This window comes from Azolla caroliniana, unplaced genomic scaffold (assembly GCF_043228905.1).
Source record: "Azolla caroliniana isolate FFs.n. ecotype wild unplaced genomic scaffold, voAzoCaro1.0.p SCAF_8, whole genome shotgun sequence".
Lineage (NCBI taxonomy): Eukaryota > Viridiplantae > Streptophyta > Polypodiopsida > Salviniales > Salviniaceae > Azolla > Azolla caroliniana.
Genome location: NW_028230443.1, coordinates 2,699,687 through 2,726,569, shown reverse-complemented (window position 1 = coordinate 2,726,569; position 26,883 = coordinate 2,699,687). Strand labels below are relative to the sequence as shown.

The following is a 26,883-nucleotide window of genomic DNA, read 5'->3' as shown; positions in this document are numbered from 1 at the left end:
GAGGTTCAAGTCTCAATTCTGCCACACATATATATATACACCTAAAATATGCGGTATTGTATTTAACAAAGGAAATTTTGCATATGCATCTCATAGCATTAGATAAAGACAGCATTAATTCATTCATGCATTGACGTGAGAGTAATAACATCTGCTTCGTGCAACCTTTTTTTTTATCAGCTATACCTCAATAGTAACATAATATACTATGATAATGGTGTGTAAATGGAAGTACCATCCATACATGATTGGTGACCAGATATTCTATGTATTTCTGTATGATGATGATGAGGTGAACGTGTAGAAATCATCCATACATGATGGGTGACCACATATGGTACTTGTGTATGATGATAATGACTACAACGACTGGTATACGTGTAGGCACCCATCCATACATGATGGATGGGTGACCACATATTGTATGTATGTATGTATGTATGTATGACGGGGGTATGCATGTAGACACCATCCAATATACATGATGGGTGATCATATATTGTATGTATGCATGCATGCATGATGGAAAAATGCATTCTATCCATGTCTAGGGCTAAATTCAGGGGACTCTGGAAATAGATTAAGCAAAGTGGGGCTTGCCTTCTGATCTGTTGTATGTGTTGTAGCACCAATACCAGTATCAGTAATAGTAGGAGAAGGGATATGTCTTTGTAGGAAAAACCCTAAGCTCTCATGTGGAGATTGTGGCCCTGATCTTAAGGTCACATTCATATGTAAGTCATTGTCATGGCCATAATCCACACTAGATTTTGGTAGTGGAAACTTCATATTATTAGCATAGTTATTGCTACTCATCAAAGAGATTGGGGAGGTAGAATCTAAGGTATTATTACTAAAGCTACATCTATAATCACTATGAGTATGTGTCTCATTAAAGGTATTTGATAAGCTATTGATGGAGGGTGGATTGAGAGCCGAGTTGGCTCGGCCGGACGAAGACGAGGTCGGGGTACTGGCCGCGGTACAAAACCTCTCGAAATCGGAGGCTAACGGAGTGACGGGGCTCGGGTTGTTATAGTAATGGTAAGGGCTACTTAGAGTAGGCTTGGTAATGATATACTTAGGGGTAGTATCCCTAGAAGTAGAGACTTCTTTTTGTTGTTGTTGCTCAACATATAGTTGTTGCAAGACACTTGTGGTGGTGGTTAGGTTCTTCATGTTGCTCATAAACTTCCTCCTCTCGTGGAGCTTCAAGGGGGCCTTGCGGAGCCCCAGTTGGTCCGAATTGCCGGCCGGACCTGGGCTTGTCATAACCGCGTTCACACCTCGATTGGATGGAATCATGCCTTCACCACTACCGGGAGGAGTTCGGGCATCTTGAAGGTCACCATTAGTGTCTTGTGGTGCAAGCTCGGTATTGTGGGTGACATTGTTGTTGTTGTTGTTGTGTGATGTGGTTTTCGTATTGATTGTGAGTCGGGATGGTAGCGTGACAGGGAGAAGAAGGTCATGTTTGTCTCGAGATGGGCCCGTGAGTTGTTGGACAATGTCACGGAAGTTCGAGGAATGTGTGTGGATCACTGTCGTGTCCCTCTCGGGTTGAGAGGACATCAAGGGTCTCGCTTGAGAGAGTGGAGGGGGCGAACAGAAAGAGGGTGAGGATGAAGTGTTGGACTGTAGATGGGCATGAAGATGTCTTCTAGCAACCGGGAATTCAAGGTCATGGGGCGAACCCAAGGTTTTATTGTTGTTGGCTTTGTCATCATTGTTGTTAACATTAGAGTCCTCAATGTTGTTAATGTTGCTCATGGGTGAATTTGATTTTGATTAACTAGGAGTATTTAAGAGAGGGGTTTATGTCTCTAGAGAGAGATATGTTGTTAGATGGATGGATGGATATAGATAGATATGGGATAGTTTGATGTCTAGTTTTTGGTTTTCTTCATAGTATTGGTTAAAAACAATGGGTAATTGTATGGTTACTCTATTCACGAGCTTGTAAATTTGAGCGAACGGGAGGGCAGGAGCAGGGTTGAGAAAGAGGAACGTAAGGATTTGAACCCGAGACCTTGAGCTCATTGCCTAAATAGGTTACCATTATGGTAGGCCCATTATGATAAAACCAAGGAACATGCCGTCCACATTTTCTACCAATGCACAAATAGAAAGAGAGAACAAAAAGCATTGATCACTTTCTCATATCTATGATTCCTTAAGATTCCTATCATAGAAATTACAACCATCCCCGCAATTTCGATTCAAGCTTACCCAATAATTAAGTTGTTGATTCATTTTGGGTTCCAACCTTCCATTTTTGTTATTAATAATGTGATTAATTTGTTAATCCTATCCATTGTAGCTTAAGTTTATTAAACTAATTGGATTGCTAATTATGCCTAGGTAAGTGTGGATTAACCATTGTTGAGAATAATTTGCATACAATATGCGTAGAATACCTACAGTAAGTATTCTAACTTTTTTTTTAAATACTTAGAAGATTTATTTTACAAATAAAATACATTAAATAGGTTAAATAAGTAGAATATTTAAAATATGTAGAATACGTGTAAAATAGATTAAATACTATTTAAAGTTTAAAGTTTTTTTAAATTAAAATTTTAAAGCTTTTTGGAAATATGAATTTACTTGTTAAATAAATGGAGTATGTGAAATATTCTAAAATGTACACTAAACGTAGAATATAGGTTTTTTAACAAGTAATTAACCCTAATTAAAATCGAGAGCAATTCTAGTAATGCATTCGAAAACATAGAATCAGGTAAAGTGTTTTCTCTTGTTTCTTGTTACCAACCAATGTGATTTTCACATGATGTGTGTAGACCTTATACGTTGCACATAGCTCAAAGTGTTTCTTTGCGAATCAATTGAGTTCCCTTTTCATGCATATGAAATAATAGGAAAATCTAAAAAGTAGCACAATTCAATAAAACTTTACATAAAATGTCTATATCTAGGTTTGTTCCCTTTATAAATATCTAGAATCGACGTGTTCAATAAATTTACCGTTGTTTTAGTGAATGATGACACCTTTTTCATGAACACTAGTCACGTTTGCCATTGAATTGAGAGTCTGCATTGTGACGGGGAGATTATGTTGTGTATGGTTAGATAGATTTGAGAAATCAAGAAAGCCATGTGTACTATTGAGCAAATAACTTGATTGTGACCATTAAGCTCACAAACTTCCTCAAGCAGATAAAGGCAAAGTTTCTCAATTGATTACCCTCTAGAAACAAAGAATACGCTAGAGACAATGTGCTTTGGTAAGGAGTGGTCATTAATGCAGAAAACGATCATTGAAGAGAGGTGCAAGGAGAAAGAAACTAGGAAACCACAACAATAGAAACGTGGCCCCAAATGTCTCTCATATTGTTTTATCAATGATTATGGTGAATCCTGTTATTGCCAAATATGTTCTAACCCTCAACTATCAAAGAATAATTTTTTTATTAGATCAACATCTTTGTTTATTTATCAAAATTGAGGTAGTAGAAGCATCATAAGGTTGTTATAAAATGTGATGTGATGGAGGTTGATTCCATGGCAAAAGCTTTTACTATGCATTGTCGACTTTTTGAAGGAAATAAGATATTTGCATTCATAAAAGAGGTGTCCAAAATCAAAACCTTGTAAACTTGTTTTTATGTGTATGCTCTCTCACGCCACTTCCCATGAAAGAAAGAAAGATGAAAACCAATGGTTCTACATTTAGAAGACAAGAGTGTACCCTTTAGATGCTAAAAGGAGGGAATTCAAGTGAGGGTGGGAACTCCGTCACAATATTAGACACAAAATGGCGTTTCAACTACTTCTTTTGGAAAGCTAGTAAATATGTTTCAATAACGAGATCCTTTGAATAAAATATACCGATCTTCATTGGCATTACCCTTACACAAGAGTGCATGACTCTCCACTTTGTTAAAAGGTGAGCTTTTTCAATAGGAGATTGTATTATAGTGTCTTGGACGTCCTCAATGGTGGAAGATATAAGAAACGGATGCAATCAATCATATATGGTTGACTTCGAGATTTGTCTTTTAAGGAAACCTTTTCTCCACTCATATTTGAGCAATCTAGTGGGGCTCTTAATGCCGCCATTGGTTATTGGATACCAAAAAGTATAGCAAATGCCAAATATTGCACTTTAAGGTTCTTCCTATGAGATGATTATGTTTGTGAAAAGTTGAGTGTGAGCTTCATAAACGAGAACACCAAATCTCCAAGAGATCTCTCGTCATTACGTGAAAAGATGAATATTTAGTGGGACTTCAGCATTTTAGCATCAAAGGATTTCTTTGAATCATCAAGCATGCTAATCTTCGCTTCGTCACTCCAATTTTACCATATATTGCTAAAGGAACTCCTACTCTCTCTCTCTCTCTCTCTCTCTCTCTCTCTCTCTCTCTCTCTCTAGCATAAACTACCCATGTTCCCTACCATAACCTATCACTACACATGTTCCACTTTTGTTCACAACTTGCACTCCCAATTGAAGTTCTCATTAGTAAACAAATCAATAATTTAGAGTAGTTTATCAAATCTAAGTTTCTAACATACACTATCTAAAAAGCTTCACTTTGGTCCCATGTGTTATTTTTATCCTCCAAAGACGATAATAGACTTAAACATGCTCTCACACACACACACACACACACACATAAATAATCTCTTTCATTAGAAAAGGAAAAAACCACCATGACTAACAACAAAATTTAGAACTGTAAGTGTCGAACTCAATCCTACCCTACACATCAATTCAGATGATGAATATGATGGAATGCTACCTTGCACAGTTAGCCCTCTTCATGGTTGAGATTATGAGACTTCTCTAACATTATCAAATAAAAAGTCCTTTTATCTTTGCAACTTTTTTTTCTTTTTTTAAAAATTTAAGAAAGATACACCTTAGTATATTACTTGAGAAATGTACATATAGAAAACATCTTTGCAACATATTTCCTCTCCCCAACTTACAAATCAAAAGTGAAGGAGTTCTGCATATTCCAATTGAACCATAGCTCCCAATACCTCATGAACTCAATTTTTTTTTGGAAATGAAGCATCACTCCATTGTTCTCCATATGTGTAAAACCCCACTTGAATGACGATTTTCTTACTCTAATGAAAGACATCCACAATAAATTAATACATGTTCAAAGCATTCTACCCATCACGCAGGACAAAAATCGATGCCTACCATTTTCCAATTCCACCAAACAAAAGAAGCATGTTCCACTAGCAATGTTTCTTTTTATTAATGCATCCCCGAATGGTAAAGCTCCAAATGAATACCTTCGCCTGTAGCATCAATCAAGAACTCCAACTTGACGTGATCACATGAAACACCATGTAATGGGCTTACCAAAACCCCATACCTTTTCAACCCTTTCTTTTATCCACTTGTATTTGTCAATCAACTTGTAATAAACATCATTTGTTGATATCATAGTCAATCTCATGTTTCCAACATTTTCCCAATCAATTACTTGAGACCCACCATCTAAATTAGGATTTGGGTAATGCTATGATAGTGATACTTGGAACTTATCCAAAATTAAAGTTATAACCGCTTGGAATATGAAATGTTGATATTGTTGTTTGGAAGGCCATTTGTTTGTGGGCCGTGGCACCCACATAACATCCTCCACAGTTACCAAACCCAATCTAGCCATTGTACTAAATTGTAGGTTAAGTAGGTGTTTTACTTTCCCACTATATCAGCCTTGATGTTGCTGAAACCTCACTTTGTAATAAATTGGCACATCCCCTTTCTTGTGTGTGTGTGTGTGTGTGTCTCACACACACACACACGGAGAATTTTGCCCTCTTGTCTTGTACCATTTCAGAAGTTATTAACTTCCATTACCATATTTATAATTGACCATGTTTCCATCTCTTTAATATAGTTGTTGCCCCTTTGCAAACAATATAGCATTGTAAATCCTAGCACATGGACATCCTCTTCATTCAAACAAATGAGTCACCTACACAATTCAACGGACTTTCAATCGAAAGAGAAATTTATGATGTTTGCAAGTTCGAAGGAAAAATGACCATTTACATGTGGATTGTTTGCTTCCAACAAGACATTAACCAAGATAAAAGCTAACATCAACTTCTCCTAATTTAAAGATTGTGTTGATTTAATATTTGAGAGATAATTTCACCTTATTTGTTGAGCAAGTAGTGAAGTTGATGCATAGATAAGGACATACAAAAAACTTCTACCAAAAGGAACTTGCATTGATTCTTTTTTGTTTTGGTTTTATTCAACATATTGGTTTGCTCATTACCATCAATATTGCCTCTAACATTATTGATAAATTTATTCATTCAACAGAAACTATGATCATACAACATAATATGTTCAACGAATGCTTAAAAATGTTGTCAAGGTTTTATAATACATGCTCATGCTTGATTTCACGTTGTCAATTGAGATCGAGTTTTTGAAGTTGAGTTCAGAAATCTTAGGACTTCAGAAACATTTCGTATATATGGAGGTCGATGTAATTTATTGGTATAATTTGATTGCGTGCACCCCCATAATGGCAACCTTTGATATTAATCTTAATATGTCGATCATTAAAGTGCTATGTGCCCATATTTCAAAGTTCCTTGCTCCAATGCCTTGTCCATGTTCAAACTCCAAAATAGCATGTTAACACAAATCTAAAGGTTTACCAACGGTTGAGAAGAAAACACAAATCTATTGTAGAGTGGTATGTCATAGAAATACACATACAAGTGAATAAATGTTTAGTTTTAAAGGCACATAGAATGAGTGTTGGCCTAAGATGAGTTTATCAATGGTCTAAAGCCTTATATGATCTTGCAAAAGGCAAATGATGTTCCTTGATTAACAACCTTCAATGTTAATCTTGAATGCTCCACATTCCCCATCACTAAATTGATCGGCACTTTGTCCTAATGTGTTAGTACTCACCTATCCACTACTTATGATGTGTGAGACATTTAGAGGTTGTTCGTATGTTCCATTACCAATTAAGAAATTTTGCTATAATAAGTTATAACTAAACAAAATGGTTATAACTCGCCTTAAAGTACTAAAGAAAGGTGTCCATGTTTGCTAGTAAATTGCAATTGGTGTGAATTCAGAGTATAGAGGATTGTACCAAATCATTCCAAACTCAACTAGAGAGAGAGAGAGAGAAAGAGTTATGTATTGCCTTTGGGTAAGCTTAACTAGAAGTTAATCGACTATTTGGAATTCCTTTGGCATATGCCTACATCAAATAAGTAACCTTTTTTTATACATGTATGATGTTGATACTACATATTTTTGAGACAGCTTGAAGCCCACATTGCGACTTGATGGGTTGTTAATGTGAAAATATAAAACAAAATGGACGAAAATGAACAGATTGAAAACAAAATGGATCCAAAGACGTTGCACTTTTCTCAACTTTTCTAAAGATTTCAAATTTTCACTCATCCTTGGAACAGTCACCCATTGAAAGTTTGACTAGTTGCTTATATTAAATAGACAAATCAAATGATGATTTGAGTTGCTTACCCTCTAGGTATTTCAATTGGCTACTAAATCTACATAGGAAGTCTAAGCCATTGGCAACCTAGGGGTAACCTTTTACTTGCACACACTCTATTGTGTGGTTCACCACTAACCTTACGACAATAGTTAACCATTCTTTGTGCGTTTTCACATCTTTTTATGGTTTTCCCCTTGAGGTGATGAGAAATGTTTCACATGCTACTTCAATAGATACTAGGGACAATGATTTTACATGGTTCTTTAGCATGTATGTACTGTCGTGTCCATTTTTCATGCTTGGACTTCATTATCATGCATGCCCTTTTGGTAGCCCTATATTTCCACTTTTGGGAGTTTCTTATTTAATTCACTTATTCACCATATGTCAATAGTGCATGCCATGAAGAAAATCACAAAGTTTTGAATGACGTGTTCATGAATATGCGTCTCTTGCACTTTGGAGCCCACAATGAAAACATGCTTTACATTCGTAAAATCACTTAACACCTACTAAGCCGATTGTGCAAGATAGTCAAAGAAACTCCTTTGGTCAATAAAAATGCTATAATTGCTTGAAAAATAGAGAGATAAAAGATGCCTCATGACGAATTATAAGCATCCCATGAGGTATAAATGTCCTACATTATGTATATTTAATTCAAGGCATCACTACCTTGTGGTAAATAACCTTCCGGCTTATGTAGAAATTCCATTTTTCAATCTCAACGTAGATATCAAGCCACCTTTTTCTAAAATCTAGCTACATATAAAGTTTTTCTTGTGTCCACTAATTATTTTAAGCATCATTAGAAACATTAATCATGCTTAATTCATCAATGTAAAATGTTCATTTTCATAGCTGTATGACCATAGATATCTATGTTAATATTAAGGTCTTTGACTATTTTGTGCATGTACATGCCTTTGCACCGCATGCATGATGTGAATGTTAAAAAAAGAAGCATAAACATAAACTACATGAATTAGTGAGCTCAACTTAATATATATCCAAATTTATAACCATCCACTTTGTCTTACGTCATGCTATGTCACAATTATGAACTGTTATTTACATGTGTGTGGGCTTGATATTTCATTTGAGTTCAATATGCAAATAATCCATTAAATAGTGACTTTCATCACGCTTTTGAACATTTGCTTTTAAGTAAGAGAGAAATGGTTTTGTTAAAGTAAAACTTCCGTATAGATGGTGTTTAATTAGTCAAGTTAGTCTAGAGGATCTAGATCAATATAAGATTATGTTCTATTTGCATTCACCATGTAGTTTCATATTCTTCTTCAAAAATTGTGCATATTATGCTATGCTTATTCATTACGAAAACAAAAATGATCTCATGGGAGATAGTAGGGATTGAATGACACTATGTTAGGGGAATTCTCTCGAATAAAAATTAAGATTTTTTTATTTTATTTTATCCAAAAGAAAAACTCCTTCCATTAGTTATAAAATTTTACAAATGAGATAATTATGTACAAATCCATGTAGGGATGCGATAGTTCCATCTTATGTGGATGCCCACTGACTCAAGAAAGGGAGAGGACGACCATTGTTGGATGAAGGCTATTCGTTGTCTTTCAACTCCATCGGAGGTGCCCTGGAGGTCATCATATTGGCTCTTTAGAGTGGCTACAATTTCACTCCATATCTCTTGCAGTAACATTGTGGGATGTGCCATTTGGTTGGAGAAGACCCCCGTCTACACCGTTGTTTCCATAGAATCCAAAGAGTTATTGGGCTGACAATCCCAACACAACTTGAGATTTGTCATTAAGAGGAGTTGAGTGGACATTGCTGATGGTGGAGAAAAAAACCTCTTGTGCTTTTATCACCAAAGTCATCCCCTCCTCCTGATGCTCATATCTGCCAACTGGGGTGTGCCATGATAGCCAACATATATTTCCCCACTTGATTGAGCCTTGCACCTGGCATAATTGCAACACGCGGCCAACCCCCCGCCATATTCGATGGGACGCTGGGCAGTCCCATAGAGCGTGTCGTATTGATTCTACTGCATTTGGACACTCTACACAATTAGGAGAGCTAAGGTTCCCACATTGCCATGCTCCCACCGGTAGTGACTTATGTATTAATAGCCATTGGAACGTGGTAATTCGCCTCACGTGTTGTTGTTTCCAGATTTTCTCCCAAAACTTGGTGATAATTGTGTGAGGAACTTGATATGTGTGCGAGACCTTTGCAGTAGCCGGCTAATAAAAATTAAGAATTAAGTAACAACACAAACAATATGTTTTGATATTTTATAATGAGTTAATATGTGGATCCATATATTTGTTGCAGCTCATGTTTAAGCAAAATCTCAACTTCGAAATGTGGTCATGTCACGAATTGCAATGACATCAAACATACATGCGATGGCATCAATGATGTGTTGCACATTATTGCAATAATGTTATTCGTCATGATATTAGAGGCTTGATCAACAATCAAACCCATAGGCCATTAGAAAGGTTACCAAACCCAATGTGTTTGATCCATAAGAAATCTGGAACAACTTCATACAAATATAGTGGCTAAATTTAGATCCACGTGACGAGTGATGGTAAGAAAATTAGAAACTCAAATGATATTAATTACGATTCACATATGATTCTACACCAATGCACATATTCACATTTTGTTATCGTAATCGGCAACATTGCTAAGATAAGAAATCAACAAACATGTCACAACTACCAAAATAACTAACAATGAGTGTTTCACACTTAATCACATTAATTGTCACAATTCCTTACTCCCCAAAATACATACTTATTATTGATTAACGTGTGCAACTATTAATTTGAATGTGGTAGCATGGTTATGTATGAAAAGTACTCCAAAAGGACCAATTAATCAATTGTGTATCCCTTGATGAGGGGTAGGTTAGAAGAACTTCTTGGAACAACACTTGGAGAAGCTTCACCTATCAAGAAGAAATCTTAACAGAAAGACCTTGTGATGACCCCATAATGGATAAACATATTATATGTAATTGCAAATTTATAGGAAAATGTCGACTTGGTTCAATGACTATCAAGAATGGGTGGTTGTGATGGCCAACTCAATTACATACCTTGTGAGTGCACACATACTCCTTGGGGCATGTTGTATTAAAGTCCACAATTTACTTAATGAGTAGAAGAGACCTTTGTATTAATGAAGGGGATATTCTAGATGTCCCATATACTCTCCCATTTGTTACTAGATGGATCCTAAATTCTAAGTTCTACATAGACTTATACATACATAGTAACATATGTCTTATTTAAACCAAGCCCCTCCACCACTTGCATTAAATGTCAATTATATAGCATAGAGCGATATTCTCTACTTATTTACATTTATTAGGAAAGGAATGGTCAATAAGTGTAAAAATGGTGTTGGGTCTCACAATTTCACACTTTTGTTTTCACATTCCTTGTGTCACAAATGACAAACCATCCTCATATATGCTCTTAATCCAACAACGGGACTAGGTCCAATTATGCAAGAGGAAGAGAGCAGAGAATATGGATAAGTCTTGGAAACTCCATATTATGCATGCAATGGGAGAGCAAGGAAAGTGCATTCACATAATGCTCAGGAAGAAAGTAAAAAAACTTGAACCTCTTTTCTTTGATACACACACTCACTCACATTGTTAATGTATGGTATAATAACACCCACAAGGGAACAACATGATCCATGGGAGAGCAAGGAAAGTGCATTCACATAATGCTCAGGAAGAAAGTAAAAAAACTTGAACCTCTTTTCTTTAATACACACACTCACTCACATTGTTAATGTATGGTATAATAACACCCACAAGGGAACAACATGATCCATGGGACCAATGATGGGGGATTTTCAAATGGTAGAATAAAAAAGGAAATAAAAGTTGGAATGAAAAACGAAGTTAGTTGCCAAATTCCATTGCTTTGATCTTCCATGAGTTTCGTTTTGCGGTGTCTTTTAATGATGATTCCATCTTCATTGAAAGTTCTTGAAAGCTAGTAAAACTTTGTAGGAAATCATGATAATCATGTGTAATGGCCTTGTAAGTGACACTTTATCATGTTTTTGGTACATTGGATGTCAGTTTGGTACATTAGATGGGGGATTTTCAAATGATAGAACAAAAAAGGAAACAAAAGATTGAATGAAAAACTAATGGAAGCCATTGGCGGAAACAACCATCTGGGTGCTTGGTAGTTCCATTTAGGCCTTGACAATGATTTTACCATCATTGGAGAAACTTTGATTGAGCCCTTTCTGCTTCATCTGAGTCCCCTTGCATTGAGTCGTATCGTCCATGCAACCAAGGAACCATCTCAAACCAAATGTTTAGCAACACCTCACCACTTGGGAGCTTTTGCTGCTAAACAACAAACGTACAGTTCCTGGTCCAAATGTGCCAGACCGATAAGCATGCCACCAACATCCATATCTCCTAAAAAAATGCAGAGTTTGTGCTAGGTTACACTCCAGCACATTGGAACAGGCTGTCGTCCTGCACTATAAATCCATGACCATGTGGGTTTATTTGTTCCGCCAGCCTTCCCATGTTAACTTCAAACCTTGTAAGGATCCCCACACAACTCTCCCATTCACACCGCATGCTGCCACTATCCTGAGACTTCTACCCCAAATGTTGATCGCCTTTGCATAATTCCCAAAATAGTGAAGTATCATTATCCAACTTCCCTTGGTCCGGGTTCACTTGCCACTTCTTACCTTCCAACATTGCCACCCGCATTGCCAACCACTGACCATTGTCGAACAAAGCACTTAGGTTTTCCCACAAGCGATACTCATTAGTTGGGCACCTGCCATAGATAATTTGTGCATCACCCTCAACTACAAACCACACAGACCAAGCCCCCTCTTCTTCATTCAAGCTAGTATCTAGACCATCAACAACCTTATCTATTCGTTGGGGCACCTTTTCTAACCTGCCAATAAACATACTGCTACCAGTCTGACCTCGCTCCTCTTCATTTCGAAACCTCCCAATCTCTTATTGAACTAACATTGTACCCTAACATGCGCCTCCATGGCAAATATTTTTTCGTCCTCGTTGCTAATCATGGGGTTCCAAATCAGTGATTGTCGAAGTTGTTCCTCTAACGTTTTCTGTTGCATTAAGACCAACCCTTCTCTTACACTTGACCATGCCCTCATTATGGCCACCCTATCATCCATCCTAGCCGATTCGTTCGACTTTAGACCTGGACTGGACAACCACCACATCTTTGCCTTCTAAGGGCCACCATTCCTCCGACACCAGAGGTCAGCTCTGTCCCTAAGAAGCATCTTCCACAATTCAGGTTCAGGTTGTAGACTTCGCACTAGTAGCTTACCGAGTAAAGCCTTACTTTGGTGAACTGGATCTACCAACCCAAGTCCACCCTGGTTTTTCGCCTTGATCAAATAACTCCATGCCACTTTAGCTGATGTCGTCTCTACCCGACCAAAGGAACCCTCTCACCATTGCCTTAATGTTTTTGATGCAAGCTTTGTCTAACATCTAGCATGCCACCGAGTGCCACATGATGACCAACAAAATGTGGTTTACCACGACCACCCTACCTACAAGAGAAAGCTTTATTGATGCCCATCACCAAAGCTTTTTCTGATTTTTTCTTTCACTTGCTCAAGCTGTTGATGTTTAGGTGTTTGAACTCCTGTTGAGAATCAAGCTCAACTTGGTCTAGTGTGTGAACTCACCTTGAGAGTGAATAGACACTCCAACGGTCAAGAGTCACCATTATGTCACCACTTTGTATTCTAGCATTTAGTATGAGTCATAGAATCATATTATATGACACATGACTTATGAGCTTTCACATTCCCCATGCTCCATGAGTCTTGTAGTTAATGAATAGAGAGGGTGACTATATAAAGCACCCTCCTCCCACCTTGTATTGTTGTTGAGTCTTTCTCATTTGTTAATATACTTTACCTTGCGTATTCTCTCTGTCTTACTCCTTGTCTTTCTCTCTCTCTCTCTCACACACACACACTCTCATACACACACAGAGTTCATATCTATTCCGTTGCATAGAATCCATCTCTTGATTCTTTACAACTCCCACCAAAAAACCCAAATATTTAACTGTCGTTCCATTGGGGACCCATTGAAAATTAGCATTAGGGCACCAAAGAGGCCATGGGTTTGGACTTACCCAGAATCCTTTGCTTTTGTTCCAATTAATGTTCCCTCCTAACGCTTTACAAAACAACTCAATCCTTCTCTTCGGCTTGCTGTAAATTAGCATCATTGCCTTACATATAGAGCATAGTGTCATCTGCATACGCCGAGTCCAACAACTCCGTGCTTGCATGTGGGACAACTAATCCCCTTATTCCTGCATCCAGTTTGTTTAACAAGAACGAGAATGCCTATGAAATAAATAAATAAAGGTAGGGGGTCAATGGGCACCCCTGCCTGACAGACCCGCATAATGGAATTGGTGGGCCCCGATGCCCTAACACCAACACCCTACTCAAACTTGCTTTGTAAAGGGCTAGCGCATCCAATCTCCATTTGGAGGGTAGTCCTAACCTCTCCATAACTTTATCTAAAAAGGGCCATTGTACTGTGTCATATGTCTTCTCAAAGTCAAGCATGAGACATGCAATATGTTGATTTGTTTTCTTTGCCAAGGCAATTGCCTCCCAAAAGGTCAACAAGTTATGCATTTGTTTTCCATGGATCCTATTTGTCCAACATTAATTAGTGCATGCAAGTGGGGTTTGACCCTCTTGGCTAGAATATTGGCAAAAATCCTATAGATTGCGTTGAGCAACATGATTGGTCTCCATTGCCTTGCATAAGCTATTAGACCATGTACCTTAGGAAAGCCTTTGTATGTCTTCAATGTACATCTTACTTGCGATGACAAGTGCCTCATCCATTGCTTTCATGCATGTGGATATTCCATGTTTTTCATTATTTTTTGAAGTTTTGTCCTTTGGGATGTGAAGAGAACCTTCACGAAATCTTTAAAACCTACACAAATGCATGAATAAATTCATAGATGTAGGTGGCATTATAGATCTTAGAGGTCAAACATAACCTATGGGACCAAGCATGAGACATTCTTCACGTAGTATGAGTGAAACTGTCCTTGGGATTGTGAAGCGAGCCTTTTTGAAATCTATAAAACCCTCACAGACACACAAATACATACATACATAGGTTTTATTGACCTCAAATGCCAAATATAACCTATCGAACCAAAAGTGAAACATTTTTCATGTAGTATGAGTGAAAACCTTGCTCTTGGGGTTGTGAAGAGAGTGTTCTTCAAATCTATCAAACCAATTGAGACGCACAAATAAATAGATAAATAAGTTTGATTATCAACCTCAAGGGTCAAATATAACTTATAGGACAAAAAATGACACATTTTTCACTAGATGATGGTATGAAACACTTAGTTGTCTCATGGTATGGAACATGCCCTTTATTTTTATGGGCACCATCATCTAGTAGAGAGCATTCTAATTCCTTGCAAAAGGAGTGACTTGTGTCTTCACAATCTTATGTTGGCACAGAAAGGAAAGTTTGCGCTCTCAATTTAATTGCTTGTTCCTTTCGGGATTAAAGAGGTGGGAGATGTAGTTGATGCTTGATCTCAAATTTTTTATTTATTTTGTTGAAGTCTGACAATTAATATGCTTCAAGAGGTGCTTCAACATATTGAATGGGATAATGTGATTCAAAGAGATGGAGAGGAAATGGTGATTTTCATTTAAAGAAGAATTCTATTCAAAGCCATGTCCTTCTTCTCCTTCTCTCTTTCTTCCCTTTTTTCTTTTTCTTTCATTTGGTGGTAGGTTAGAGCATCACCATTGTTGAAAGTGTTTCATGGTTTTTGGAAGTTTTTTGGATCCAAATAAAGAAGAAGCATAAATTGAAGAAGAGAATGAGGATTTGTTTTCAAAAGGTAGCAAAGAGAAGAAACCATTGCAATTAGCATATGTTGGTGGAGATAAGGATGAGTTTGTGTAGAGTTAAAGAGTGTAGTGTACGAAATTAGATGTATATGATGAAGTATGAGTTGGAGAATGATAATTATCTGTCGCCAAAATTTTTTATGCCTTACATGAATAACACAAAGTTTGAAACAATCATGGAAGATTGGTTTGATAAAGTTGTTGCCTAAGGTTCCATCTCCATTGTCTTTTAAGCAATAGTGACTTATTCCTTCAATGGAGTGAGTATAGAAGTAATTTGCCAATGTCATTGCCATAAGAATAGTTGTCCATAATTATTCACAACGCACAATGTGGGATTATGTCAAGAATGGATATTATACATTATATTCTAAATGTTTAGCTGATTGTGGACTTTGTTAAGAAAACTATAAGGAGTTGATCATGGTATAATTGGATCTAGAAAAGGCTTATGATAATGTGAAATTGTAATTTATGATGGAGTTAATGCCTCATATGGGATTCTATGAACGTATGTCAAGATTGATATGTATATTGGGGATGGTTCTACTTCTCATGTTGTACATAATGGAGGAAGTACTTGAATCATTTCAATGGTGAATTAGTTAGACAAGGAGGCCCATTAAGTTTGTTGCTCTTTACTATTGTGACACATCTGATTTGAGTGATCTTTTATAATATTGCTAGAGATAAAGAGTTGGTAAGAATTTCCTTCTCATTGCATTAATCGTGCATTTGCAAACAATGACCGTTTTATGTTTTTTGGGAGCCTTTCAAGAAAACATTACATAGGCTTTGCAAGTGTGCCAAGAAAACATTACAAAGGCTTGGCATCCATTAGCAGAAAGATAAAATGCAAATTCTTTGCAATTGGAGGTCTTTGCAACATTTCATATTTTCGGGTTGGAGGATAAACACTCCCTTCATATGGCATGCTTGGGCTTGGTTAATGTACACGATGCCATATTGGGAACCCAAAGAAAAATACTAACTTTTTGGATAGCTAGAACAAGTTTCATTTTCATAACACTTACTACTATGTTGATTCTCCTTGTTAGAGACTTGATGGAGGTTGATACAAGAGGAATTAGGTATTTGTAGGTTGGATGGGCATCATGTTTGCCATTTGCACTGGCATGTACAAGACATGGGATTGTGCAGGTCCATAATGATCAATGTACTCAAAGATGAGGGATGCCATGGGAAGCCTCATTGATCTTGTGGTGAGCCAACTATATTGACTTTCTTAATTGATACATTACTATTTACAAAATAGAGTAGAATAGTTGTTTAATCATCCATGACCTATGGGGGTCTGAATCAACATATAATCTTATATGCGATTTCTTCCTAAGAAGGGGAGTTACCACTTCATAGTAAAAAATCTCTATATGAAAATAATGCAGGAAGTTATGTGGCCACTGTTAGGAATATGTCCCTCCTGTGGGAGGAGTCGACTGTTCGGCTGAGTAAGAGTCGACAATTGAAGACATGGAGTGTTGACTGAGAAAGAGTCGACAATGTGAGTCTGCGGTGTTGCAAAAGTGATCCAAGTCAAAGACACAACCGACTAGTTGAGCCAGCCGGATGGTCGATGACAAGGCCGACTAGACAGTTGAAACTGGAGTTGGTTGATTAATTGTTACTGTTATAAGTATAGTAATAGGAAGATAATAGTAGAGGCTACATTTGTAAATAGCCCATTCAGTGCATAAGTATAAATACACTTAGGGCAAACATAGTGTAGAACAGAGAGTGTTGACACAATGTAGACAAAGAGAGGGAGAGAGTGAGGAGTGAGTGGCGCCATAGCTGAGTGAGCTCAGACGCCAAGAGTCTTGTGTGGCTGATAAACTCTGTACAAAGAGTGTTGTATATTATCTCCCTTGTATTCTCCATTGAATAGTGGAAGAACTGTTCTCCAGTGGTTTTTTTCCCCGTTTAGGGTTTCCACATAAAACACTATGCATCTTGTGTATTTCTTGTTTCCGTGTTATTGTGTATTTCGTAGTCGGTCTTTCTCACAGATCTCAAAGAACGAATCTCCACAGTCACCTCATTTGAGTATGACACTTACATTATCATGCTTGTATAACAAGTCATCACATTTCTCACCTTATACGTTGAGCATGCTATGAGTAAGTGATTTTCATCCTACACCAGGTTTTCAATTGCATGCTTTGCATATCTTCATTTTGGGTGATGATGCCATGATGCAACCACAACACCTAACTCATGTGAGCCAGTTCGAAGAAGTGTTAAGGCTCTTCGAGAGCCAAGGCTCATTGGGGGGAGATGTGATCGGATGTGCTTTGTCATTTTGGACCTTGTATTGGGGCCAACATCGGGGGTTAATATTCACAATGTAATAAATACTCTTAACTTTGACATGGTACATGGTAGCATCTTGCTACTTCATCCTTGGTGCCTCTCTCTAATAATCTATCCTCGGTGATCAGTTACTGCATAACATCACCTAAGAGCTCTAATAGATCGTTTGCTCGCCATCTCTTAAGCCATTTCATAATGTCAAGTACCCATCTAGGTAGTTAGGCGAGAGGATTCTTGCTCGAGCATTCAAACAGTAGATACGATATACGATATGATCTGGTGTAGAAAGGGCGGTGCAACGAGCGAGATTTGAACCCGTGATTGGTCCGACATCTGTAAAAGCAGATCTTGGGCCATGTGGGCATTACTCCGAGAATATGGCCCAGATACAGAACCAAAGAGACGCATGAAGAGTGCCGAATCCATGTGGGTATTACTTTGAGAATATGGCCCATATACAGAACCAAAGAGACGCCATAAAGAGTGCCGAATAGATGCCGACAAAAGGATGCGATCCAATCATGGAAGGCGACAAGGGGAGCCCTTAGTTCAATTAAAATCCTCTCTTTTTTCTCCCGATTATTATTACATAATGAAAAATTTTGATTAGATTTTGGCCCTCTGGTTTAGAGTGTATGTAGGAATCAGGGGGTTTGATTCCTGATAGAGTGTGTTTAGATTAGAGAGACAGAAGATTTTGGGTCTCTCTCATTTGATTTGCGTGTAGGAAACAGGAGTTGATGATTCCTGAGTGTGTTTAGATTAGAGAGACAGAAGGATTTTGGGTCTCATTTGATTAGAGCGCAGGAATCAGGAGTTGATTCCTGAGTGGGTTCAGATTAGAGACAGGAGACAGGAGATAGGAGACAGGAGACAGAAGACAGAAGACAGAAGACAGAAGAGAGAAGACAGAAGACAGAAGAGAGGAGGCATGGTGGGTACCGTGAATCTGGACCTTCTGCCATTGAAGCGCCCCTTCGCCATCGATGAAAATGGAACAGAGCACCTCCCACCGTAGGCGCTTCTCACCTCCCTCTAATTTTTAAATTTTTTTTTTTCTTCCTCTTAATTTCGATTAATTTCTTTTTCTTTTTCTCTCTCTGTAATCTGTGCATTTTTAATATCTAGTTTTTCTGCATCTCCTTCCCTGTGTATGCAGCATGCGTTTTGTTCGTACTTTTTTTATTTCTAATTTCCCCCTTCCCTCTGTCTCTCTCTTATGTTCGTAAAGTCTGTGATTTTACTTTGTTATGGAATTCTTTGGAGTCTTGATTAGTCTCTAATCTTACAGTATGAGAGCACCTATTTGTTGTGTAACACAGAAGATCCAAACTGCTAAAATGTGATCTCGTTTTAGAGCTGAAACCTAAAAGACTAGAAGTGAAAAATTCTCTGGATGGAGTCCAAAATAAAAGACGTAGGAACGAAAGATGTCCTTTTGTACTTCAAAATGAAGCAAAGTCGAACCTAGGAGTAAAAGATGTTCTTGTGCAGCCCAGAATTATATAAGGGCATTCATTACAAGCAAATAGCATCTGAGTTAGCTCCAAAAAATCGATCAACTGACATACGAGCGAGATACTGTCATGTGGCAACCGTGCAAGTTTGAAGAGGCAGGATTTTAACAGTATAAGTAAGAGAGATGTCCTTCCAGAGTTTGAAATAATATATGGGCATTACATGCAATTTGCAACTCATTCAGCCCCAAAACGAAAACCTGACTAAACATCGTACACATTGGGAGTTTTGCAATAGAAGTGAAAGATGTACTTACTGGCGTTCAGAATAAAACAAGGAAATTACATGTAATTGGCTGTTGATTCAGCTCCAAAAAGATGCTCTCACATGGCAAGACTGAGCCAGGTACTGAAGTGTGACAACCATGCAATGGGTGGCCAATCTAAGAACCTGAAGTATAGGAATGGAAATGTCAGATGACTTTCAGAAGTCTAATAAACAAGGAAATTTCTTGAACTTGGCAATTTATTCAGCTGCAAAAGGCTTTTAACAATCAACACATGCACAAGATTAAGCCAAATGGCAGATACCAACCATGCAGAGAGTAAAAGTTTAACACTTGAAGTGACATATGTCTTTCTTGAAGTCCAAGATGCCCTATCGGGCTTCAAAATAAACATAAAGGCTTCTGCCATGGACATTTACAGACCTTATACGTAATTTGCAATTGATCTGACTCCAAGAAGTAACTAATGGATCAACTCACTCATGATGAGACTGAGAACCATGCAAGGTATCCCCAATTAAAGGATTTGGAGTAGCCAAACTCAGTACCCCAATGCAATATCTCTGCCCTATTTTTTAGTTCTAAAACTTAGAAGTTAAAGACCTCCTTCTGGAATTTAAAGCAAAAGACTTAGAACTTCTAATGTAGTTCAAAATGAAATTCTTGAAATGAAAGCTCGACATGTAGAGTCCAATATCAGAATTGAATGTCTCCTTGTGGATTTTAGAATCAAATATCTTTGTTGGTATAAAGCTCCCTTTCATGCAATAGCTCTCTTGAGAGCTTCTAGGACATATTTGGGTCACTTGGCAAATGTTATAAAATCACATTCTAATAAAAAAGTAGATGTTGTTGAAGACAACAATACAACCGCACAAGTTCATCAACAAAGAACAATGCCAACTTTTTTTAGGTCCATCACTCCTACACATGCTACAAGACAATCAAGGGCTATACAAATGGACTCCCAACCAGGACATTGCAAAGGGATTACAATATATCAGGCAATAGCAGTTTGTCGTGCATGTAGGCCCTGGCCTCGTCGACCATAATCTCACCACCCTTGTCATCAACAAATAAAGGCCATTATGTCCTGCCATCCAGGTGCTTCCCTTGCTTCGGAGATCTCTCCATTCTAGATCGACCTATGCTAGAGACCTTTCAAAGACAAAAATTACAATATATCTGACTTGAGAGCATTTTACTTGTATAGATGATGAGATTCTTTAGTCACATCTTCTTCTATTTCTATTTACTTTTTTACTTAATTACATTTATTTTGGTTTGTTGCGCTCAAAGTCGAGCAGTATTTTAAGATGTAAGCTCTTGTTTGGTCTTACAGGCTATTTTAGTCTTTTAAAAGACATTAAGATTTCTTTCTTTCTTTCTTCTAGATTCTCACACACATGATTTGTTAACATAAGAAGCTAGACTACTTTGGTTTCAAATGTTTTCCTGTTGATGTGCACAGTTCACATAATTGGTATATGTGTCTATGTGCCTATTGATTGTAGGCAGACACATGAATTTCCTTTTTCTCATTAATTCTTGAAAGGAGAGAAAAAGGAGATGGTTGTTCTCAACTCAGATACGGTGAAGGGTTTTTATATATCAATCTTTAGTTTATTTTATAGAAGAAGTCTTCCCATGTATGATGAGCATATCTAATATATAGACACTTTTTCATTTCATTCATTAATCGGCAGTGAACATACACCAGAGGAGAAATTGCGTTTTCTTCTACAACGCATTGATTTTGGATGTGCAGAGGAGAAGGATGCAAAGAAAGCTAAAACTACCAAAGAGGCTGCTGCACAGGCATCTTCAAAATGGCCGTGGCAGGGACTCGTTGAGAATCTGCAAATGGCCCAACAAGAACTTTCTTATATTTTGGACTTCATTACTCATGTGAGAATCATTCTTTCACGATGCTTTACTAATTTATTTGTGTTTATATTTGTTGTTTTCCAAGATAAGACATCATTTCCAGATGTAATCTCTTGTTTCGGTCTCTAAGAAGATGTTAATTTATTTTTCTTTCTTTGGATTCTACTGTGATCACGGATGCCTTAAAATTTCGATGAATATATTGACAGGTTGAAGCAAATGATGCTATCACTGTGGCAAGTATGCAGAAACCAAAACAGTTATTACATGAGGCTTGCTCAGAGCTAGCATTGCGGGCAGCTTCAAAACTACATAGTTTTAAGGTACTGGAATGCACTGTACACTGTATTTATGAATATAGATATATAGACATTACATATACACATGCAGTATTTTGGTTATTATTTACTCTCCTTGTGAGTTGCACTACAATGGATTTTTTCTGAATCTGCCTTTTACAATTATATATTTTAGAATCTTGATTTGTTTCTTTCATAACTTGCCTGCTCTTTGTGTGAACTATGTGACAAAGAAAGAGATAGCTTGTTAATGGGGGAAAGAATGTTCAGCAATATCTTTTGTATTATGTCCATTTGTGTTTCTCGATCAGTCCCATACTGTCTGTAAAAACAGAACAAAATTCGAAATTAACAGTAGTGAAGGATGAATATTCCCCGTTTCATTATCCTCCCATGGAAGATTGCTACTATTACAAAACCAAAGGCATTTTCTAGTGGTGAGCCGTTGCAGTGGATTTAGTTTCATAGTTTTGGGCCAGCATCTCCTTCCCTTTCATTCGGGTGAAAATATTTTGCTATTTTATGAACATGGGGAAAAATCTCGTATCACTATGACTGGAATTGTATTGAAAAATGTTTATCAATTCATTTCAACAATAATGTTTATCAATTCTCGTCAAAACTTCTTTCCTGTCTTCAGGTCTGTTCTGATGATCACGGTAACAGCATAACCTATACAACTATGTAGTTACATAATCTGTACACATGTACCTACATACTCTATAGAACTATATATAACTACATACACTATATAATGCTCAATGTATTCTATATAACTATACAACTATATAGCTTCATACTCTACATAACTATATGATATTTGTTAATATGCATTTTTTATTAGATTCACTGCTCATTGCTTCTCTTTGTCTCCAGAAAATTGGAAAATATTTGAAACAAACTGCAAAAGCATTGGAGCAACAAGTTGATAGAGAAGCCATATTTTATGGAGCCCTTATGAGGTATATTACTGCAGGGTTGGAAGGAATTTCATCCCTTACCCAATAAAGTTAACAATATTCATTTCGTCTTCGCAGTACATTTCTTGCACAATTCAATTCTATACTGAATTCTTTAAATGCTAGTTAGGCTTCAGCAGCATTGGAAAGTAAAAAGACTCCGAGGCATTTCAGCAGGTCCAGGTGGGAATGCGGGTTTCACCATTGACTTGACTTATCCACAAATGCCAATAGAAATGCTGGCTGGGTTGTCAGCAAGATCAGCTGGCTTGTATTCTGTTAACGTTGAACAAGATTCGACTGGATTACTCATTGCTGATATCCCAAGCCATAGCATTAATACCATTGACATTCACTTTGTTGGGCCCCATATCCCTCACAACCACATTTCGAAGGATAACTTGGCTACAATATCATCTGATACAGCTGTACGTGATGGCGATGCCATAGGAACTGAGAGGAAACCTAGTGTTTCCAGTGAAAAAGATGTTGGAGATGCTGTCAGTAAAGGGGCAATTGCAGCTCACTCAGTGCTTCGACGCATCCAAATGGCTCTAGTTGAAGAGCAGGTAAACTATATATATATATATATATATATATATATATATATATATATATTAGGGGAAACTAAATAATACCACTGGTCAGAAAGTAACGTTGAGAATGTGTGCATTACCACCAAGAAACAGATAAATCTTTTCATTTCACAAAGGCTAACGTTTTGCATTTTTTATTTTTTCAAAGGTCATGCCATGGAAATTAATAGATCAGTATGTTTGGCTTAAATGTATTTTGTTAATAGAATGGGAAGATTAATGTTGTTACTTTTTAGCGAGGGGTAGGTATTCATAATTAGAAAAATACTAGGAGGTATTATACCTAATGCAACATATAAGGTGTATTGTCAATATTCTCTGTAGTATCTGTATTTCCTCTAATACAATATACTAGGAGATATTATATCTAATACAATAGATAAGGTGTATTGTCGATATAAGGTGTTTCTTAAGGTATTATCCAAATTTTCCCTTGAAGGAATGCATAATATTTCTCTGATAGCTTTTTGCTGTGAATCTAATTTGTTTACACCTGTCTGCACTTAATGCAGATTTTTGAATGGACAGTTAGAGAAGGTTTGTTATCTTCATCTGGGTTGGTCGTCACTGGTGTTAACGAGAACAGTGTCCGACTCAGCTTGGGACATTCATGTGCCCTTGTTTTAAAGCTTTCAAAGATAAACAAAAATGATAAATCGACTGAAGAATCCAAAATGATAAAAAATGAGCTGAATTATGAGGAGATCAAATCTGAAGAACCTAATCTCAAAGCACAAGGACATGGTGAGCAATCAAAGGAGAAATGCACAAACTTCTTGGCTGACATGAGTGCAATGGTATGTTTACACCAGGCTTTCTATAAAAGTGCTTTTGTATGCCCTAGAGTACCGGAGTCATCACCATATCCAACATCCAAAGCAAACCAGAGTAGAACTACAGATGGAGCTTTGATGTTGACAAAATTGAGAGATTCCTTAATCAGTGCTTCACAAGATTTGGTGGTTGTTGAAGGTATCACGCCACTGAAATACTTTGCGTTGACCATGCGTCATCGAATCTTCAGCTTTAAAGTACTCTCAGAATTAGAAAAATTGGTAAATTCCTTTATTTTCTAATCCTTCACAAATACTTTTTTATCTAAATGATAATAATGCTTGCTCTTTTACTGTTTAGAGTTGAGACTTTTACGTAATAGTTCATTAGCCACATTAGAACTCACTGCTTCATTTATCATTATTTTCAAACTACAAAATAGGTATGATAGTATATACCATCTTATGCAAAATGTGTATAAGCTCGAAATAGAGATCATAAGCAAAATATAAAACAAGAAGGATAACTAGCCCTTTCAACTGTCCAAACAGTACTTCAAGAGTCTTAATGAATGCAATGTTCAGACAGGAGATATCTTACAGTGATTTTAAACTGCCAAACTAGCAGGATTTGTTTGTCCCTTCTGAGTGTAGATCCATTTGATCATGATTGCATTCAATCAAATGAGTCTAAACTAGTTATCCCATGGCTGAAAATAATAAACAATGAAGTAGCTAATCATCCTCAAAGAAAGTCATTGATTTCTTTTCCGTTTCTTTCCAGACATCATTTTGCCTAGTTTGTGTGCATAATGCAGGTATGCAGAGTTCCTTACCTATTTCTCTTATTTCATCCTACTTGGAATGCAAGGCTCACAATTTGGATGATTAAATTGGAGATACCTCAACCACTAGTACAAGGATGGAAGATGAGCATGGTTGGGTGGGCCGAAGCACAGAAGAAAGGTAGAACAAAGTTCCAACTCAAAGTTCTTGTATATGACACTTCTATTTTCGTAGAAGGTGTAGAATCAATGGACATACCAGAAGGTTCACTTCCAAGTGTATTCCAACGATCCAAACATAGATGTGATTTGGCTGAGCTGCCAGGCTTCCTTCTATATCAGGTATAAGTTTTACTTTCTATTCCCTCTAGCCTTAAAGCATATACATAATCCATAGGAAATATTGAAATAATGTAATGTCTTGTTTAATTTACATTGATTTCACCAAGCGAAATGTTGTATGTTTTTATACTTATTACTCAATGATTGACCCAAGTGAAAATTTAATGAGTCTTAGTGATACATGTAAAATTAATTATAGAAACATCAATAGAACTGGACTGACATAGATTGTGCATGGAATATGAGAGATCTTTTATACTTCTTCACGATAAAGCACCAATTAGTTATTCACAACCAACATGAGAGTGATGAGGTGTCAATTCTGTAAAGTTTCACGTATCAACTGCATCAAAGTATAAATGGTGGGTATAAAAAGTCTGTCATTAACTTTACTCGAAGGACACTTTATTTATACAGATTTTCTCATAGGTGATAGATATATAAAACTAGATTGTATGTTTGATGAATATAGAAAGCGAGTGTTTTATTTTATATGTGAACATCTTGATCTCCATCAGAACCACAATATTCGACATTTATTTACTTGATCTTTAAACATTTTATTTGTTCCACCCTTTTTACTTGATAAGAACATCTACCCAACTTAGTAGAAGTAATACCATCCATTCACCATTTTATCTACATTGTCTTCACATAATAATTTAGAACATTGAATCTTGTTACAAGTATAAATCTTGACAAATTTTACATCATACCAATGCGTTTATTGGATGTTCAGCTTGCAATACAGCTGGCAAGGTGGTTATATGAGGAGGCAATGGTCATGGGTCTGAAGGTAAGAAGGAATATGTTGAGCATTTCCTTCGATATCAAGGACAAGGAGGACTTTGTTCTTTTTGCTGCACTTGATGTTCAAGCATATTGCATCAATTGGTGGCTTCAGGCAGGTCTAAAGGCAGAGGATGACCGAACGGAAGATTTAACTTCAAACAATGGGAAGAGGCTCTTAGGACCACTCAACTTAGAAACATTACGAGGAATACTTGTAGACCTATTAAGTCTTCGCTGTGATGATGCTTGACATTATTGCATATTTTATTGATTGGTAACTTCAGGTGGGTCCACAAGCAGAACATGATCAAAATGGCAAGAGATTCCTAGACCACTGATCTTAGAAACATTACAAGGAATGCTAGTGGATCTCCTGAATCTTTGTCATGATGATTCCTTTATGATATGGTAACATCGAGATTCATGACTTACATGGTTACCCATTTTGTCATGTAAATGCTATTAATCTCTTCTATAGCTGCCTTTCTACCATGTAAATGGGAGGTATTAAAAGAAATTTTAAAATGAGTTTTGCGCAGAAGAGAGAATGTATTCTCCAAGGAGTAGGGTGCATTGCTGAAGGACACTTCTTGTAATCTGAATGCAATGTAACGTCATTGGTGTTTTGGTGTGTTATAACACAGCCACATGTTTACTTGGTACAATTTAAATGCTGAGTTCTTTTGTGGTGTTGAGTTATTGGTAATAGTTTATAGATGTTTTAATGTCTCATTATTTCTAAAAAGAGTATTGATCTTGGGGTTTGTTTTAGATGTGAGGCTGTGTGTCAATATTTCCATGGGGGATGGGTTCATATACAATTCTTGTGATGTCTTAAAATGGGCTACAGATGCTTTTTTCATTTAGTATTTTGATGCATTATCAATTGGTTCTCGATCTTTTGTATGTCATAACTT

The 26,883-nt window shown here is 37.0% G+C and overlaps 2 protein-coding genes across 2 annotated transcripts; one reads left to right on the top strand and one right to left on the bottom strand.

The window, feature by feature from the left end:
* Positions 1–439: 439 nt before the first annotated feature.
* Positions 440–1,770, bottom strand: LOC147860762 (uncharacterized). The gene has a single exon (XM_087323870.1). It carries the CDS (start codon positions 1,768–1,770, stop codon positions 538–540), a length of 1,233 nt encoding a protein of 410 aa, XP_087179996.1. The 3' UTR covers positions 440–537.
* A 16,843-nt stretch (positions 1,771–18,613) lies between these two features.
* On the top strand, positions 18,614–26,607 carry LOC147860761 (RNA polymerase II transcription mediator). The gene is made up of 8 exons (XM_087323655.1): positions 18,614–18,803; positions 21,240–21,441; positions 21,630–21,743; positions 22,596–22,681; positions 22,809–23,247; positions 23,787–24,329; positions 24,866–25,174; positions 25,914–26,607. The coding sequence occupies exons 1-8, from the start codon at positions 18,721–18,723 to the stop codon at positions 26,214–26,216; spliced, it is 2,079 nt and encodes a 692-aa protein (XP_087179781.1). The 5' UTR covers positions 18,614–18,720; the 3' UTR covers positions 26,217–26,607.
* The last annotated feature ends 276 nt before the right edge of the window (positions 26,608–26,883 follow it).